General features: G+C 33.8%; 1 protein-coding gene across 1 annotated transcript in view; it reads right to left on the bottom strand.

The window, feature by feature from the left end:
• Positions 1-20,510, bottom strand: part of LOC150108730 (uncharacterized) — a 181,422-nt gene that overhangs the window by 119,124 nt on the left and 41,788 nt on the right. The window contains exon 3 of the mRNA XM_090416184.1: positions 18,818-18,986. Within this exon, the coding sequence (XP_090272310.1) occupies positions 18,818-18,986 (169 nt within the window). The remainder of the gene's footprint in view (positions 1-18,817; positions 18,987-20,510) is intronic.

Here is a 20,510-nt window from a genome sequence, read left to right as displayed (position 1 = left end):
CTTTTACTTGCTCTATTTTTTTTTATTGTATATTGTTATTTGTTCTTGTCTAAAATATTTTATTTTTTTCATAGTTTATGAATAATTCTACTTTATTTGATACTATTTTAATTCATTCATAATTTCATCTAGTTTTATTTTGTTGATTGTGATTGTATTATCAATGCATTATGAATTATTTGTTTTTTTACCATTGATATTAATCCCTTTGTCATTCCAATCTAATTGATCACTTAGAATGTATTCTAATACCACATTCAATAATTTGGGTGAAATAGTATCTCCTTGACACACTCCTTTATTTTGAATTAACTGTTTTCTTCGTATATAAGGATACTATCAATTTCTTTTTCATATATTTTGTTTACTAACTGTATATAATTTTGGCTTACTCTCAGTTTCTTTATTGCTAATTAAGATTGCTTGTTTTTCGCCTGAATCAAAGGCCTTTTTTTTTTTTAATAGTCTATAAAACAATGGTAAGTAGTGTTCTCTGCATTTTTCTCTAAGTTGAATTCAATGCCGACAGATGATCAACAGTGCTAAATCCCTTCTGAATCTGCCTTATTTAAGCTGAGCTTTACCTAATGATCTGGTGATTCCATTTGTTATTATTTTTATAAGTAGTTTATATATATGTAGAAAGATTTTTTAGTCCTTCTATTAACATTTCTCCAGCTGCTGTCATCATTATCTATTATAATTCAACCTTCTGTTGGCGTCCATTATTTTTCATATTCTTTATTGCTTGTTCTATTTCAAACTTTTGTATTTCTCGAATCCTCTCTTCTTCTTCCTGTTCTTCTGATTTTCATGTAATGATGTTTTCAAAAGTGCTGTGGTGTTATACAATTCTGAATAATACTGTCTAAGTCTTTTTACTGTGTTTTTTTTTAACAGTAGACTATTAATTAATAGTCTACTGTTGACCATAAGCCTTACCAATAACATAAACAGTTGATTAATAGATATTTTGTACAGTATGTATGTATGTATGTATTATATACTATATTCTTACAATAAAGTAAGCTAGAGCAAAGAAAATGTTATTAAAAAAAATCATAAGGAAGTGAAAATACATTTACAGTACTGTACTGTATTTATTGATAAATTATGTCTGTCAGTACCTATTATCTTATATGATACAAAACACTGTACATTATACATATTACTAACACTAGACATCAAAAATTAAAAGATACTGTGAAAAAGAAATTCATATAAATTATGTATTTAGTTTAATCCTTTATCCAAGTGTAATTAGTGTAATTAGTTATGTATTTAGTTTAATCCTTTATCCAAGTGTAATTAGTGTAATTAGTTATGTATTTAGTTTAATCCTTTATCCAAGTTTTGTACCTTAAGTATCTTCAGGACTGGGGCAACTCGTGGCAAAGGTGGACTAAGCTTCACATCACTTGCCTTAGTATCCTATAATGCAAAGCACATCTCCTTACGGACATGTATTTATTTACAGGTATAACAATTCATCCATCGATAAAGAAAAAGCAGCAATATGATTGCTTTATGGTAGCCTAGTGCAATTGATATGATTGCTTCATGGTAGTCTAGCTCTAGCCTATACACTAATGAATGAATCATTATTTTTTAATTTTATGTTAAATTTAACTAATTATAAAGTTATTTTATGCAGTTATGATTTAATATTGCATCTTTAAGTTTACATTTCTCTCAACTGTGAATGGCCATGTACAGTCCGGAAGTGTTTGTGTGCATAAGTTTTGATAAATTTTAACTTTAGGTCTTTATTTTAATCTTTTTTATTTTTTTTTTTGCAATCTTATGTGTAATTACACTGGGAAAAATATAATATTATTGTTGTTAAAAAAAGTTTCAATCTGAAAGTCCTAGAAAACCAAAGGCTCCCTCCTTCTGTGACTGCACAGCAGCTCCCATTTAGGGAGTTTATTGATATGGGTGGATCTATGGATAACAAACAAGTTCTTTGTATGTTAATCAATTGGTTATTTAATTTAATAAGAGACATGAAAGTACAAATTTCATGCCTAAGAATCTAATGGAAATTAATTACGAGTATTTAGAGTAATCATGGCTATACTTCTTTTGCTCTCTTCCCACCTAGTAAGTTATGATGAATTCCAAAGACAACTGGCTTAAAAGATTTTAATGTATTTTAATGTCAGGAAAGGATTTCTATGCAGACTGTTCAACACTGGGTGTTGTGGTTGTATTTTATATGTGGTTATATCCTGAAGCAGGCATGAAAAAAAATTACTTTGAGGGAAATGATTTTATGAACTGAAAATATTACGAAATATGTATCCACAGCAAACATTCAGTTAACAATTTATAATGTAATTATAAATATTTTGGTTTGTGTCTCAAAATCCATCATCAGTGTAAGAGGATAAATAATGAAAATTCAAATACAACACTTTATGTGCTATAAACAATGGCTGCCTTCTCATGTGTAGGTGTAAGAATGCTGGGTATACTAGCATACCTCAGGTATAACAGTTGTATGGACCATTAGTTTCCAGATCACTGTTATATAGCAAATCAGTCACTTTTTTTTCTTCACTTGTAGATGCATGTAACGTTCAATAACATTTTTTTTTGTGCATGAATAGCAACATGTTTGGGCAAGATCTCATCCTTAGGGATCATTTTCCAGTTTAAAATTAAATTTAATTTTCTAGTGGTGTTGTCATTTTAATCGATAATAAATGGAAGAATAGAATACAAAAGTACAATTTCGTAAATGGTCAAATTATAACAGTTAAATTAAAAACAAACATAAGCTACTTAAATATCATAGGAGTATATTCCCCTGAAGAAAATAGGAAAAAGGATTCTCAATAATTTTATAAGGAATTACAAAAACAGTTAAATAAATGTAATAAAAATGAACTATACATTAATAGCAGGAGATCATAATGCTAGAGCTGGAAATAATCCAATCCCAAATGTCTTAGGAAAATATGGAGAAATTTGCATGAATAACAAGGTCAAGACCTTTAACACTTTTGTACTTTCAATAATTTAATAATTAACCAATACTTTTTTTCAAAAAAAGAATATAAATAAATATACTTGGAATGGCAGAGGAACCAAGATCTATAACTGATTATATCATTACTAATCAGAAACTAGTTCCACATGTGAGAGATGTACATGTTTACAGAGGAAATGAAATTTTTTCAGATTATTTTTTAGTAGCCTTTAAAATAGAAATACTAGCAAAATGGAGAAAGGAAGTAAAGAAGAAAAAACAAGAAATATAACAAGTATACAAAGTATATCTATTTTAGGCACAATTTTTAGTGAAGATGATAAATTAAATAAGGAAATAGACAACAGAATCAACAAAGCTGGTATGGGGAAGTCAACTGAATAAATTAAATGGAATAAGAGAGAAATTAGTCAAAACACTAAATTAGCTGTATACAAGACAGTATTTAAGCAGATTTTAACTTATGGATCTGAGAGCGAGGTTAGAAGTAAAACACTTGACCAAAGACTAGAGACCGCAGATATGAGAGTCCTGAGAATGATTATGGGTGTGAACAGATGGCATCAATGGCAATATCATATTAAAAATGAGGATATTAGGAAAGAAATTGACATTGTTAGTATCCAGGAATGTGTTAGCAGAGCCAATCTCAGGTGGTATGGTCACTTAAAACAAAATGGGAGAAGATTAGCAAAACAAGTGTTCTCTGCCAGGTTGGCAGGATAAAGACCAAGATATAGGTGGATTGATACAGTAAAAAGTGCCTTAGAAGATGGAAATATAAAATCTGATAATGTTAGAGTCTTGACAGGTAACAGATTGATTTAGAGGAAAATTGTAGATAGGGAGTTAGTAATGATGTAAATTTTTCATGTAGTACTATCATATCCTATAACATAACCTCAGGTATGTTACAAATTCCTGACATGTACATTTCTTTTAGGGTTACACGGTGATCAGCATTCATTTTAAAAATTTTATGGAATTTACAACCGTGTTAAAAAACTTTTTTATTATCCCGACGTTTCGATCTTCACATCAAGATCATCATCTTGATTTTTTCCACCAGAGGTCACGCCAGTAGAATAACATGTGATCAAATCATTGTTTCTCTAGCTTACAGTTAATGATGTAACTCAGCTTGTTCTGTATACTTATGTATGCTCCAGATGATGATCTTGATGTGAAGATTGAAACGTCGGGATAATAAAAAAATTTTTTAACACGGTTGTAAATTCCATAAAATTTTTAAAATGAATGCTGATCACCGTGTAATCCTAAAAGAAAGGATTACGATAATTCATGGAGATTCGACCCACAAGCGATGTAACCAATACGGTAAGCTGAAGATCCAAGTTTCAAATTTGATCAATCGACTGGTGTTTTTAAATTGGTGTAGGGACGACAGCGATATCACTCCTAACTGCATCAGGCTAAAGAGAAAATTCACTTCAACAAAGGCACAAAGAATATACCATTGCATGGAGAAAGCACTACTGAGAGAGCAGATCCAAGCTACCAGAAAGAACCTAGCCGCTACACAAAACCAGGTACTAAAGGAAAAAACAGAGCTGTCTAGCTACTTAAACGCAGATATCTGGATAATCCTAGAAAGGATTACGGACAACACAGCAAACCACATCCAACAAAAGAAGAAAGAAAACCTAATTTCCAAATTTCAAAGACTAAAAGAACGACAAAACCAGCCGCCATATTCAAAGTTTGCCACAGTGAACAAGAACCAACCAACCAGAAGCAAGAAACAACAGGAGCCACCAATCACCCACAGGTATCAATAACATAATTAACCTATCTAACCACGCTCTAAACAAAGACGAAATCTCTATACTTAACAAAGGTTTAAATTTTGCTATAGTACCAAAAACGATAGACAAACTTGAAGTTATTTGTAATATGGAAAGAGGCCTAAGATTCATACCTAATAACATAGCAGACAAAATATGTATACAAACTGTGAACATTTTAAACCATAACAAAACAATAACAAGCAACATAACTAAACACGAATTAACAGCGATAAAATCACTTAAAACAAATATGAACATAGTAATAACCAGAGCTGACAAAGGAAATGCCACCGTCATTTTAAACCGTACCACTTATATAGAAAAAATGAATCTGCTGGTATCTGACAATAACACATACAAACTAGTTAACTACAACCCAACTAACAGAACAAAAAACAAAATGGAGAAACTACTTAAATCAATTACCACATGGCCCGAAGATACAATCAAAAAACTGTTCCCTCATTATGCGCGCTCCCTTAGAATTTACAGGCTACCAAAAATTCATAAAGAAAACACCCTGCTAAGACCTATCGTTGAAGGAATTGATAGTCCAACGTGTCACTTAGCCAAAAAATTAGCGGCAACACTCAAGGAGTTGGTAGGTCATTCCCCTTCCTATATAAAAAACACACAACACTTCATAAACATCAAAGACATTACCTTAGAAAAAGATGATTTATTAGTCAGTTTTGATGTCTCTGCCCTCTTTACAAATGTCCCAATCAATGACGCAATCCTTCTCCTACAAAACAAATTCCCTCCAGATATCACAGCGCTTTTTGCGCATGTATTACGGTCGGGTTATTTTGTATGGCAAAACGCCTTCTACTTACAAAAAGAAGGCACAGCCATGGGCTCGCCATTATCCCCCCCTATTGCTAACTTTTACATGGAACATTTTGAGCAACTTGCCCTAGATTCCTCCCCTCTAAAACCCAAAGTCTGGCTTAGATACGTTGACGATGTTTTCGCGATCTGGTCCCATGGCCGACAGACATTAGACACATCACATTCCTTAGCCACCTAAACAAACAACACAAACGCATACAGTTCACAATTGAAATTGAAAAACACAACACACTTCCGTTTCTAGATACACTTGTCACACGTCTTCCCTCGGGCAATCTTTCCTTCACTGTTTACCGAAAACCGACACATACGGGACAATATATACACATAAACTCCTACCACCACCCAACACAAAAACTAGGTGTCATCAACACGCTAAAAAACAGAGCTCAGACGATTTGTTCCAGTGAACAGGCACTGAAAGACGAGTTTAAAATTATCAGTAATAACCTACAAAAAATCTGATACAACCAAAATACTATAAACAAAATTCTCCACAAAACCACAATAAAAAACAAAGACAAACCAGACTACAGTAAAACTATAACCATTCCCTACATTAAAGGAATATCAGACAAAATAAACAGAGTACTACAAAAGTACAACCTCAAAGCCACCTTTAAACCTCCTGCAAAATTAAAAAACTTACTCAACTCATCCAAAGACCCATTCCCTCCACTAGCTCACCCTGGAGTATATTTATTGTACTTGTAACATACCATATATAGGAGAAACAAGACGCACTATTCCTATTAGACAAAAAGAACATAAACGACACATTAAATATAATAATTATGGTGAAGCTGGCCTTTCTGATCATGCCCTGAATACCTTACACAGAATTGACTGGAAAACCACCAGCTTTCAACATCACACTAGAACATGGTATGAACGGAAATTTAAGGAAGCCTGCGAGATTATCAGCAACTACCCCAATCTGAACAACAATGATGGTTTAAAAATCCCAAACATATGGAAGGTATATATTGGACCTTCCTCACCAAGAACAACTATAAACAGGACTGTAGAAAATCCAGTATTGTAAATCAAAAATAAGAATTGTAATACTAAAAATAGGACACCAATTGTTTCTGAAAGAAAACCATCTAAAAGAATGTTTATTCCTGTCATTGTAAAAAAATAGAATTTAGCTTGATGTAAAAATTTTTATTTTATTTTATTTTTATTTTTTTATTTATTTATATTTTAAAAAAATTTTTTTTTTCCCCACCAGAGGTCACGCCAGTAGAATAACATGTGATCAAATCATTGTTTCTCTAGCTTACAGTTAATGGTGTAACTCAGCTTGTTCTGTATACTTATGTTACCTCCAGATGATGATCTTGATGTGAAGATCGAAACGTCGGGATAATAAAAAAGTTGTTTTTTTTTTTAACACGGTTGTAAATTCCATAAAATTTTTAAAATGAATCCTGACATGTACCCTTGGGGGTACATGTCAGGAATTTGATGATGAGGATCTATTACAAGAATTTTATGATATAGCATTAGAATGCTATATCAATCATGATTAACAAATTACCTAAAATAAGCCCAAATCAGTGAAGATTATTATTCAGGCCTCCATGGAGTCAAAAGACTCATCGCGGAAAGTCCTTCCTAAGAAAAACAAAGTCTATCAAGACCATCGTGGGAGGTCCCTCCTAGGAAACACAAAGTCTATCATACCACTCCTTAAACTCATTGACCGTTCTCGCTTTCACCACTCTATCAGGCAATGCATTCCACGGTTCAACCACCCTCCATGCAAAGAAATCACTCCTCACCCTCTTGCTCACAGTTTCCTTTCGTAACTTCCAGGGATGGTCCCTTGTCATCACTCCTTCCCGCTGTTCAACCAAGCGAAAGAACTCCCCGGTGTCAACCCTCTAACCACCTCTCAACAGTTTAAAAGTTGAGAGGTGATTAGAGTCATATCACCTCTCCTTCATCTATCCACCAAACTCTGCAGTCCACATTCCCTCAGCCGATCCTCATAACTGACATTATACAGTCCTGAAACTGTCTTTGTTATCCACCTTTGCACCCTTTCCACAGTTAATTTATCCCCTTCAAATACTGGGGGACCAAATCTGAGAACAATAGTCTACGGTGGTCTGATCAGTCTTATAGAACGGAATGATAACTCTTATCTCTGCAGGTCAGTGTCCTTCTCATTATAGCAGCAATCCTCTGTTACCTTCACCACCTTTTGCAAGATGTCCCCTAAATTTCAGGTTTCTATCAATCATCAACATTAGATCTCTTGTCTTCCCTACTTTCTCCAGTATAGCTCCTCCAATAGAGTATGCAGCATCCCATTAATGTGTTCCAAACCTCAAGACCTTACATTTTGCTGCATTAAACTGACACCTCCATTCATTTGTCATCTGTCTAGCTAATTCAAATCCTATTGCAAGGCTACCACATCTGCGCTATTACTAATAACCCCTCCCGGCTTTGCATCATCCACAAACAACTGAATATCCCCCTGCAATCCATTGACAATGTGATTGATATAAAGGTTAAACAATATAGGTCCCAGTACTGAGCCCTGGGACCCCACTTGTAACCCTCTGCCTCCTTGAAACTGCCCCACCATACACAACTCTCTGATACCTATGGGACAGCCAATCATGATGGAAAACTTTAATAAAGATAATCCATAAAGCAGCCTCTGAAGTACTTGGAAAGAAAAATAAAATATTAAAAAGAAAAACATTTAGATCTATATCTGGAACACAGATATATAAAATGCAATAAAAGAAAAACAAACGGCATACAAATCACTGGATTTGTATGCCGTTTGTTTTGAATGAATACAAATCCAGTGATTTGTACTCATTCAAAAACATACAAAAGAAACAGAAGAAATATACAAAAACAAAAGGAATATAGCTAAACACATAGTATAGAAAGTTCGTCAAGATTTTTAGGACAGATTTATTAATAAAATAAAAGAAGACATACATGGAAGACCAGACATAGCCTACAAAATATTAAGGAAATTAAACAACGAAGAAAGAGATACAGCACGGATCAACATAATATAAGAAAAACAATGGAGAGAACATTATAAGAAATTATGGTATGACCCAAATTTAATAACAGAAAATAATAATGAAGAAATCAACACTGATATAGAACTCATAAAATTGGAAGAACTAAAAGAAGCAATAAAAGTATCAAAAAATAGAAAATCAACCAGATCAGATGGAAATAAATACAGAGCTTAAATATGGCAGAGAATATTTGCATCACAGATTTTCAAATTAATAAATAACTGTTGGAGGAAATGTGAGGTTCCATCAGATTGGTTAAAAAATAAGGTTATATCTATATTTAAGAAAGGAGACAGAGATGATTGTGGAAATTCCAGTGGAATAAGTTTATTAAATACAGGTTAAAAAATTTACAGTAAAATCCTGAATACAAGACTTAGAAATATTGCTTTCAATATTTCTAAGTCTTGGTTTCAGACATGGAAGATCAGGTATAAACAATATTCATGTGCTAAAACAAATTGTTGAAAAAAAGACGAGAATTTAATTTAGAGACTCATATGGCTTTTATAGATTACAAGAGAGCTTTTGATAAAATCCACAGAGAAAAATTCGGAATATAATGAAAAAAACAAGGATATCCATTACATTTTGTACATATATACCAAGTTTATATAAAGATACAAAAAATACAGTTAGGTAATAAATTAATAGACATCTCCAACTCTATTCAATATATATGTTACCGCTAAAGTGCAGAAATCAGTTATTCAACAGATTATCTAGGTATTGTACAGATTAACTAGGGTGATCCGTTAATGTGCAGAAAATTGTTTCATTTCTCAAATTACCTAGGTAATCTGCAAATTACCTAGATAATCTGCACATTACCTACTAGGCACTCGTTAAAGTGAAAATAAGATCTTTGCTGGAACAACAGCAACGTTTCTGTATGCTTAAATTAACATAACGTTATTTATTTATTTTTCGATATCTAAAGAATCAAGTTAATACAATCAAACAATCAACAAATTAGTTTATAGAATCAATCATCAATCAATTAAAAAACTATAATACAAAGAATCAAATAGTTTAACATATTATTACAATTAAGGAAATGAATTTGCAAAACATATGACACTGGCAAAACCAAACTAAAAGTGGAGGGAGAGGGGGGAAGGAGTAGGGAAAGGAAATGAGAGAAACAAACTTTTGAACTTTAACGATACGGAAGCCGTTAATGTGCACATTACCTAGGTAAAATGCGGAAAACTCTTGATTCCGCATGTTAATGGAGCAAATCAGTTAATCTGCAGATTAGCTAGGTAATGTGCACATTAGCAGCTTTCGAGCTTTAGCAGTAACATATATATATATATATATATATATATTGATCAGATTATTAAAATATGGAAAACAACAATAAAACAAAGTATTCAGTTAACCAGAACTGTTATCAATACAATGCTGTATGCAGATGATCACATTTTATTAACAAGACAATGAAGATGACTTTCAAAAATCAGTTTGCAAATTAAGTAAAATAAGCCAACAATACAATTTAAAATTTTCGCAAAAGAAAACAAAAGTCATAGCATTTAAAGGTCAGGATCATGTTAGATAAAATAATCAAAGAGATGACACAGTTTCATAATAACATATTTAAAAGATAAAGATATAAATGAAAAAATAAAGAAATTTCAGAAAATCTGTGGAACAATTAAAAGGACACTGAATAAAAAAAAACAAGAAATGCAGCTAAAATTTTATAAAGTACTGGCCACTCCCACTCTGTTATATGGTTTAGAAACAATGGATGGTCAAAAAGAAAGATGAAAGTAAAATACAAGCTGCAGAGATGAAATTTTAACAATAATTAAAGGATGCACAAAATTTGATCATATAAGAAATGAAGAACTAGATATTTATAACATAAATGAAAAGATAAGGATCAAAGCGTATAACTGAGAGGTGACCTCCACATAGCCTTTAAAGGAATGTGGAGAACCGACCAGGGCTTCTGTCCTAATGTCCAATCCTCACCTTCTCGTGGTGCACCCTGTTGGGTATATCCCTAGATACTGAACGAACCAGGATGGGCTGGTAATTTGGGATTTAGCCGACCAAATTGTATTCTTATTGGCTTAAACCAATATATAAAATGATGGTACAAAGTGACAAAATTTCATGGCGGCTGGGGCATCGCCCAGTTAAACAAGGCCCCCATTGATTACGCCAGGACCAGGGTGAACAGCGAAAAGTCAGCTACCGGAACAAATCTGAAAGCACACCCCAACTCAACATCAGAGTTAAAGATCCGTACTATCAACATAAGGAGCCTGAATGGCAAAGAAATGGAGCTAGCTGAGGAATTAGATAAGTACCAGATCAACATAATAGGGGTGACTGAAACAAAAAAGACCAAAACTGGTGAGATCTTTCTGAGCAATAAATACAAAATGTTATATTCAGGCAATGACAATCAAGGAAAAGAAGGAGTAGTCATAGTATTCAACACAAAATACGAGGCTCATCTTCTTGAATGGCAGGCAGTGTTGTCAAGTAGAGTGATTTGGGCAAATATGAGAATGGGGAAATGGACAATGAGACTTATTTGTGCCTATGGTCCCACAGACGGACTAAGGTAGAAGTGGAGGAATTTTTTGATGCTCTAGAGAAAGCTACTGACACAATGAAAAAGGAAAAGTTGATCCTTGTTGGGGATCTAAATAGCAGAGTAGGAAACGATTGTCAGACATACAAAAATATTTTGGGAAAATTTGGAGAAAAGAGCAAAGCTAATAATAATGGCAAATACCTGTTGGATTTCTGCTTGGGACATGGACTGGTTATTACTAACACCATGTTCCAAAATAAAAATGTGCACAAATTCACATGGAGAGAGGAGGCAAGGAATAAGAAAAGTCTCATTGACTATGTTATTGTTGAAAGTGATGTTTTCTCCCTGGTGCAGGACACCAGAGCGTACAGAGGATTTGAAATTGGAAGCAATCACTATTTAATCTTGAGGAGGATAAAATTGAATTTCATATTGAAAAGAATAACATGTAAGAAAGTTTTAAAGCGAATAAAAGTTGAGCAGCTCTCAGATGTGAACTGTAGACTAAAATACAAAGATTATTGAAGAAAAAATGAAAGAGTTTGAGAACAGGAACCAAACCTTGGAGATTCAGTGGCAAGCCTTGAAGAAAACCCTGATTGATTCAGCCAGAGGCATGTGGTGAGGTTGTCTGCAAGGATAGAAAATTCAGAACTCCATAGTGGACACAGGAAGTTAAAGAGGCAGTGAAGGAAAAGAAGAAAGTGTTAATAATTTGTGTTTATATATAGAAAGGATATTCATATATATTATCTTAATATTTAATCCTACCATAGAGATGATCTCTGTTTCTAACAATTATTTTTTTTTTATTTCTGAGTGTACCTATATGTTATTATATGCACAAGGGTTCAACTCCAATTGGTGCAATGATCTTAACTCTTTCTTTCAGAATCCAAATAATCACTGACTCACAGCCAAAATACAAAATAAACACATTTAATATAACAAAAACAATATATATACACTTCAAACAAATATTACATAACTAACTACAAAATTAATTGGATCCAAGGCCTTTTAAAAATAAACTTACACTTAAGACTAAACACTTCGTTTGCACAATCACAAAATGTTCATAGCCAGTTTCTTTCTTTTTCAAGGCCCTTTTCAATAGATATATGACTCTATTCTTCATTTTTATAGGATCCTTTCTCATCACTTATGTAACACACATTAATTCTTCCTGATTTAATTCTGTCTGTTTTCTTCAGTAGAAATATTAGTCAGATCTGGCATCTTTAATACAGATGAAACTTCCTAATCAGTTTTCTCGAACATTCCTTTAGAACGTGAATAGCAAATTCTTCTTTTATTCACTAAATGCTTATTGACAGTCTTAACTCTTCCAATTAAAATAAAACTTATTCTACGATTTCCTTTTCGGAATCTACTATAAATCTTTCAATTAGAGTTTCCTCCAATATTCCGTTTAAAACGCATATAGCAATATTTTCCTTTATTTATCCACATACTTATTCCACATTAAAACTTAATAGTTCCACGATTCCTTTTTCGGAATATGCTATTAATTTTCCTCCGACTGTCACATAAAAAACTTAAGTTCCTCCGAACCTAAATATCTGCCGGCCTGTGTTCTAAATTCCTTCCGAACGCTCTCTTGTTTACAGACGTTACTTCGATACCGAATGCTTTCTTGTCAGCTGTCAATCACTCATCAAACCTCTCGGCGAGCATGCGCACTCCGTGGCAAGCGAGAAACTAAGTACTGTATAATGGCTGACACTTTGTCTCCGTTAGCGACAAGAGAATGTCTTCATAAAACACAACCTTTGTCATTTTAAATTACAATAAAATTCTTTTAAGTAATACAAATATCAAATCTGGTAGGTACATCAATTTTTTGACTTCTTTACTTATCATTTTTGACAAAACAATTTCCATAACGGGCACATCACTAGTGCCGACAATGCGTATTATGAAAACAAAACTAATAAACATTTTAACATAAACATTTCGTAAAAATATTTAGAATTTTAATTATGATTATTTTTACAAAAGCATATCAAATGTTCCTGGCAAATAAGTCAGCTTGTGCTCTTAGAGAGACAAATGTAAGAAAACTAAATACTGTGTAAAACTAGCTAAACAAAAGTCATGGGAGGACTTTGGCAAGAACATAGAAAATAAATATCAAGAAGGTGGTAAGATATTCTGGAGGTTGTTGAAGAAGCTTAGAAGTGGAGGAAAGAGTGCTGTAAAAGGAGTTAGAGATGATAAAGGTGACATGAAAATGGAAGAATAAGATATCCTTGAAGTATGGAGTAATTACTTCAAAAAATTGCTAAATGAAACAAGCAGTGATAGCACAGCAGTAAAAAACACTCAACAGGCATACAGTCAGGAATACATATCCATACTTGAAGTAGAAAAAGCCATCAAAGGCTTGAAATGTGGAAAAGCAGCAGGAGTAGATAATATTCAACCAGAAATGCTGAAGTATGGGTGTATAAATGTCTTACAGTGGCTGCACTGCATAGTTCAGAAGGCCTGGACAGAAGGATGAATTCCTGATAATTGGAGTAGAGCTCTAATAGTACCCATATATAAAAAGGGAAATAAAACTGAATGTGAGAATTACAGAGGTATTTCTCTACTGAGTGTTCCTGGCAAGGTTTATGCCAGTGTACTTGAGAAATGGTTGAGAAGAATTATGGAAGAAAAGCTTGGTGAAGAACAAGCTGGATTCAGGCCAAATAGAGGCTGTCAGGATCAGATCTTCACTTTACGACAATTGGTTGACAAAGATCTGTATTTAAGTTTTGTGGATCTGGAAAAGGCATACAACAAGGTGCCAAGAGAGAAGCTATTCAATACACTACAGTTATATGGTATCAATGGGGCATTATATCAAGCAATACTTGGTGTTTATTTGAGTTGCAAGTCAGCAGTTAGAATTGAAGGAAGTACAGGAAGATGGTTTAATGTTAAATCTGGTGTGAGACAAGGATGTACATTATCCCCTCTGTTATTCATTATCTATATGGATCACATTATGAAGGAAAGTGGTATTAAACATGATATCAGAATTGGAGATGTTAATGTCAGATTTTTACTTTATGCGGACAATGTTATACTTCTAAATGAATCCGCTACAAGTTTGCAAGATTCCATGATTAAATTGAATAACTGTTGTAATAGATATGGTATGAAGGTCAGCAATAAAAAGACAAAAATAGAATCGTTGAAAATGTCAACTGTTTTTGAATGTGGAACCTGTGGAACAAGTAAAATATTTCAGCTACTTAGGTACAATTTTTAGTTAAGATGGTAAATTAAATATGGAAATAGACAACAGAATCAACAAAGCTAGTATTGTAGGAAGTCAATTGAATAAATTCATATGGAATAAGAGAGAAATTAGTCGGAACACTAAATTAGCTCTATACAAGACAGTGTTCAAACCAGTTTTAACTTATGGATCTGAGAGCTGGGTCAGAAGTAAAACACTTGACCAAAGACTAGAGACTGCAAATATGAGAGTCCTGAGAAAGATTAGAGGCATGAACAGATGGCATCAATGGCAATATCATATTAAAAACGAGGATATTAGGAAAAAACTTGACATTGTCAGCATCCAGGAATGCATAAGCTGAGCTAATCTCAGGTGGTATGGTCACTTGAACAGAACATGCAAGGAAAGATTAGCAAAACAAGTTCTCTGCCAGGTTGGCAGGAAAACAACCCAGAGGAAGACCAAGATATAGGTGGATTGATACGGTACAAAGTGCCTTAGACGATAGAAATATAAGATCTGGTTATGATGTTGGAGTCTTGACAAGTAACAGATTGATTTGGAGAAAAATTGTAGATAGGAAGTTAGTAATGAGGTAAATTTTTCATGAAGTACGTGTCAGGAATTTGATGATGATGATGAAAAGATCAAGGAATACAGAGAGAAATAGAAAGAACAGGCATCTAGGATGAAAAGATATTGGCTCCCAAAAGAGGTGGATGGATATAGACCAGAGAGAGAGAGAGAGAGAGGAAGAAAGACCAGTGAAGCCAGAAGAAGAAGAAGAAAGCAAATGATCAGCAACTTAGCATTTGGCAGGTACTTGAAATCCTCAATGACTAACTAACACTAATAATGAATGGATGGATAATGATTTACGATATCAGCAATGATATAGTGCATAAGCATTAAAGTAGGCATAGGTGGTATGTCTACTGGAGTCCAAAGGAAATCCAGTCCACAAGACAGTATTCAGAAGTGCTTCAGTTCTAACCTTCTAATCTAACCTTTTTCCAAGCAGCTTTTAAAGCTTTTAAATTGAACAACAAGCACTTAGCACAGTTATAAAAGACTTATCAGATACTCTCTCTTGCTTTGTCTTTAGAGAGGATGCAATTTTTTTTATATTATCAATTTCATATTTATATTTAATTTCATATATCAATTTATGTTATATTTTTTATATTATCAACTTTCCTCCAGATAATTGTCTCTCAACAAACATTATTTAATCCAAATTCAGCTTCTAAGGATATTGAGGATAGAAATTCAATTGGCATCTTAAAATCTGCAGCATCCAGAATATAAATGAAATTATAAGACAATAGCATAAATCAGCAAACAAAACAGTTATTTTGGAAATGGAGTTCTGTCCAATTTTTCTGTATCACAAATATGCTCCAAAATGAAAGCCTGTTTTGAAAGAAACTCCAAAAGTTTCTTTCAAAACAAGCTTTCATTTTGAAAAAACTCAGAAGTTTCTTTTGCTTCTGTAATTCTTTTTAATTAAAAAAAGTTATTCAATTAAAAATCCCAAGTCATTTTACAGCAGTTTTGAAAATTTTTCAAACAAAAGTGCATGTTGCATGTACTTTGCTGATATGCATCATCTAGTGCTCAGACATCCCAAGCTTTAAAATCATACATTCACAAAATCTCCATACAGTTATCAATGGGGAGAGGATAACCAGGTCACCGTCAGTGCTACTAAAATGCAGCTTTGCTTTTTCTTTCACAAAAAAAAAAAAAAAAAAAAAAAAAAAAAAAAAAAAAAAAAAAAAGATCTTGGCTCATTTTCCCTTATCTGTAACACATGAATCACCAGACAGGATCAGAGTCCTCACTCTCCACAGAATGATATTTACCTTCAGCCTCTACTAGCAAAAAACACGTCACATCAATAGCCTCCTCAGCCTCTAATAAACTAGGTATTCTTTCATGCTCTAGAAGCTACTTTTCACTCATCCAGCTACTAACTCTACATGAATACGAAATCTGCCCATCTCAGAATACTGTTCGCATGTTTAGGGTGGTGTACCTAAAACCTCTCTAAAAATTATTGACATTGCCCATAGGAATGCGATTCAGCTAATAGATGATCCCTTCCTTGCCGACTCACTTCAACTGCAATCGCACAGATGCACTGCTTTAGATCTTTATCTTTTCAATAGGCACTGCACCATTAAACTGGCAAAACCATCATTCTTCCACTTTCTGATGAGCTGTTAAAAGAGTAGTCACTCAACTTCCCTTTTCGGTAAGGCTGCAAACATACCAAGCCTACTTCTATTCCTCCTCTATTCCAGCTATCTCTGTCCTCTAGAACAGTCTTCCTCGTGAAGTATTCCTGAACAACTACAACCTATAACTTTTCAAGAAAAATGCTAATAAACTTCTTTTCCAACATTCACCTGTACTCCACACATGGAACATGTGTGATATAGGATCTTCTGTCTTTTGTGTATGGAACAGATAATTTAAAAAAACAAAACAAAGCAATATATATGTACACACACCCATACACACCCACACACACACAGAGAGAGAGAGAGAGAGAGAGAGAACTCAAGAAATAAACTCGACAACTTGCCTGCAGATTGGACACAATAGAATTTTCTAATTTAATAAAAAAAAAATAATAACTTTCTAAAGTATCTTTTTAATTTTAAAACGCACAGTTACAGCACCTGTGATAAGTTTATGGAATTCCTCTTATTGGCACATGCCACTAAAAAAATAGGGGTCTTGCAAGTACATTTTTTGTGTGGCGAGTAGTATTATGTATTGGTTGAGCCCTGTATATATATACATGGTGTATATACATATACACACACACTGGGTGTCCCAAAATTCACGCAAGATTTAAATTTAGCGCCATTTTTGCGGTAAAGTGTTGCCAACGAGAAAAAAAAAGACAGTGTGACAGCTGACAGTTCAGGGTTATTAAAAATGGAGTGCTACACGAAAGAACAATGCATTTTCATTGTTGAGCAATATTTTAAAAATAATGAAGGTTTGGCAGCTACAGTTTGTAATTTTCGTACAAAATATGGTCGGAATAGTGATTTAACTTCATCAACTCTGAAAAGATTAATTAAAAAATTCAAGGAAACTGGATCAATTAGTGATCTTATACACTCTGGCCATCCTTCAACAAGTCGTTCAACAGAAAACATTTGAGCAGTTCGTGAGACTGTTGCTGAGAGTCCAGGAATATCAATTCGACACCGTGGTCTTGAATTGGGCATTTCGAGAAGCTCTCTACAGCGTATTCTCACGAAAGATTTGCATCTTTATGCTTAGAAAGTTCAATTGACTCAAGAACTGAAGCCTACTGACCACACATAACGAAGAGAGTTCGTTGAATGGATCATGGAACAACAACAAGTGGATGCTTATTTTTTGAATAAAATCATCTTCAGCGGTGAGGCTCATTTTCATCTTGATGGTTTTGTTAATCGACAAAATTGTCGCATTTGGAGTTCAGAAAATCCACGAGTGATTGTTGAGAAACAAATGCATCCACAACGTGTCACTGTCTGGTGCGGATTTTGGGCTGGAGGCATCATTGGTCCATTCTTCTTCGAAAATAAGGCTGGTAAGGCAATAACAGTTAATGGTGCTCGCTGTCGCGACATGATAATCCAGTTTTTTGTGCCTAAATTGCAAGATATGGATGTGGACGACATGTGGTTTCAACAAGACGGTGCCACATGCCATACAGTCCGAGAAACAATTCAATTACTGCACGAGTCATTTCCTGGTCGTGTAATTTCCCGTTTTGGTGATCAGAATTGGCCGCCCAGATCATGTGACTTAACGCCGTTGGACTTTTTTCTTTGGGGTTTTTTGAAGTCTAAGGTTTATGCCAACAAGCCCACGACCACCCACGCCTTGAAGGAGGAAATCAAGCGCTGTATCAACGAAATTCAGCCACATTTATACAAAACGGTCATGGAAAATTTCGACAAAAGAGTGTATGTGCCAGCAAAGCCGTGGAGGCCATTTACCTGATATGCTATTCCATGCATAACCCTATACTGTATACTTTATGAATCAATAAGAAATTACAATTCTTAATTAAAAACCTGTGTTTTCTATCAAAATTACTTCTTGCGTGAATTTTGGGACACCCTGTATATATGTTGGGGCTGTGCAGGTGTTTATTGTCAGTATTATGTGTGATTCACAGAAGAACAATGTAATGTAATGTATGATATCTAATCACAAATTATTCGTGTCATGAAGTTTATCTGATAACAGTAATTTAAAAAATTAAGCTACCTGGTGTTCCCACAACTATGTGACATTTCCTTAGCTTGACAATATCTTCACTAATGGGTAAACCTCCAATAAACATATGGCATTCAAGACCTAGAAAAGTGGTACTAATAGAACATACTACTTCACATATCTGTGCTGCAATCTCTCTAGTAGGTGCTAAAACCAGTACCTTTGTTAAAAGATAAAAATACATACTGAGCATAAACATAAAAATTCTAATAAAACATGTCAAGTAATGTATTTCACATATTTCTAGTAGTAAAATAAATACACAGCAAAGTAAAAGTTTCTGCAAATGTTAAAATGTACTTATATTAGCAAATGAATTCTCTGTAGAAAAGAAATGGCCAGCGATTCACTGAGTTAATATTGAAATGCTCATACATTATTATTATTATTTTCCTGACCTCCACAGAGTAACAAGATACATTGTGGAACTCAATGTTAGACAACACAAAGTCTATTGCACCACTCCTTAAACTCATCTACTGTTTGCACTTTTACCAACCTCTCAGGTAATGTGTTCCATGCTTCTACCACTCTCCATTAAAAAAACTTACTTCTTACCCTTTTACTCCTTGCAGCTTCCAGGGATGGCCCCATGTCCTTGTTCCTTACCCTTGTTCTGAGGACATCAAAAATAGCATATGAAAAATCTCCCCAGTGTCAATTCAATAATGATTTGAAATTTGGGATCAACAGATGAGATGCTTCATTATCTGTCTCTGCACCCCCCCCCTCCACAATGTTACTTCATTCCCTTCAAATCCTGGTGACCAGATCTGAGAGCTTTATAGAATGGGACCACCTCCCTTTAATCTCTTGTGATTTGATGTCTTCAGTATTCAGTAATTCTCTGAGATGTTTCACAACCTTAGTTCCCCTGAACTTCAAATTTCTATCTACTCTTTCTACAAATTTCTAGTTACTTAAATATAACTTGCACTTTTTTCCCCAAAATGAAAGTTAAAAAACGTGGTGCGAGATGTATGCGGGATTTTCGGAAACCAACGTTTTTCAGGAAAAAATTAAATTCTCAGTATTCATAATTGATAAATGCTCACATTATTTATAAAATGAATGCATTTAAATTTAATGATGAACGTTATTTATGCAATTGGCCACTCACCTTCATTACATGACAATGCTTCTGTAATTAAATTAAAACAATTATTGGTTGTCATTTTATCATTTATGAATCATAAGATCACCCTACCACTACCACCAGTCTCGCATAGGATTGGTGTTGGTATTAACAAAAGTTCTCACAACTCAAAGGCAAGCTGATGACTGTTGAGTAGAAATGCTGATTCTATTCAACTGAATTCCAAAATATCTGAAACTTCAATAATAACATTCGCTATCTGTTTCTTAAAGTTTTAAACTTTTTTCGTGTGTGAGATATATGTGAAACTTTTTAATTTCTTTTTCATAAAGTGAAATCAGAGGTGTGAGGGCGAGTTATATCAAGTAAATATCGTATAATCACCCAAAATGCCTTGCTTCCTCTACTTCTTCCAGTTACACTGGAAGAAGTAGAGGAAGCAAGTCCCAAATCTCAAATTTCTAAACTTACCTTTAGGTATATTAAACTGTCACCCCATTCATCTACCCACTTTCCTAGCTTATTCAAATCATTTTGAAGGTGAAAAACATCAGAACTATCACTAACAATTCTCCCAAGCTTCACATA

Source organism: Typopeltis vanoorti, chromosome 3, assembly GCF_054136105.1.
Source record: "Typopeltis vanoorti isolate ZY-2024b chromosome 3, IOZ_Tvanoo_1.0, whole genome shotgun sequence".
In the NCBI taxonomy this organism is placed as follows: domain Eukaryota; kingdom Metazoa; phylum Arthropoda; class Arachnida; order Uropygi; family Thelyphonidae; genus Typopeltis; species Typopeltis vanoorti.
Note: the sequence above shows the minus strand (reverse complement) of the source record. Positions and strands in the feature narration are given on the sequence as shown.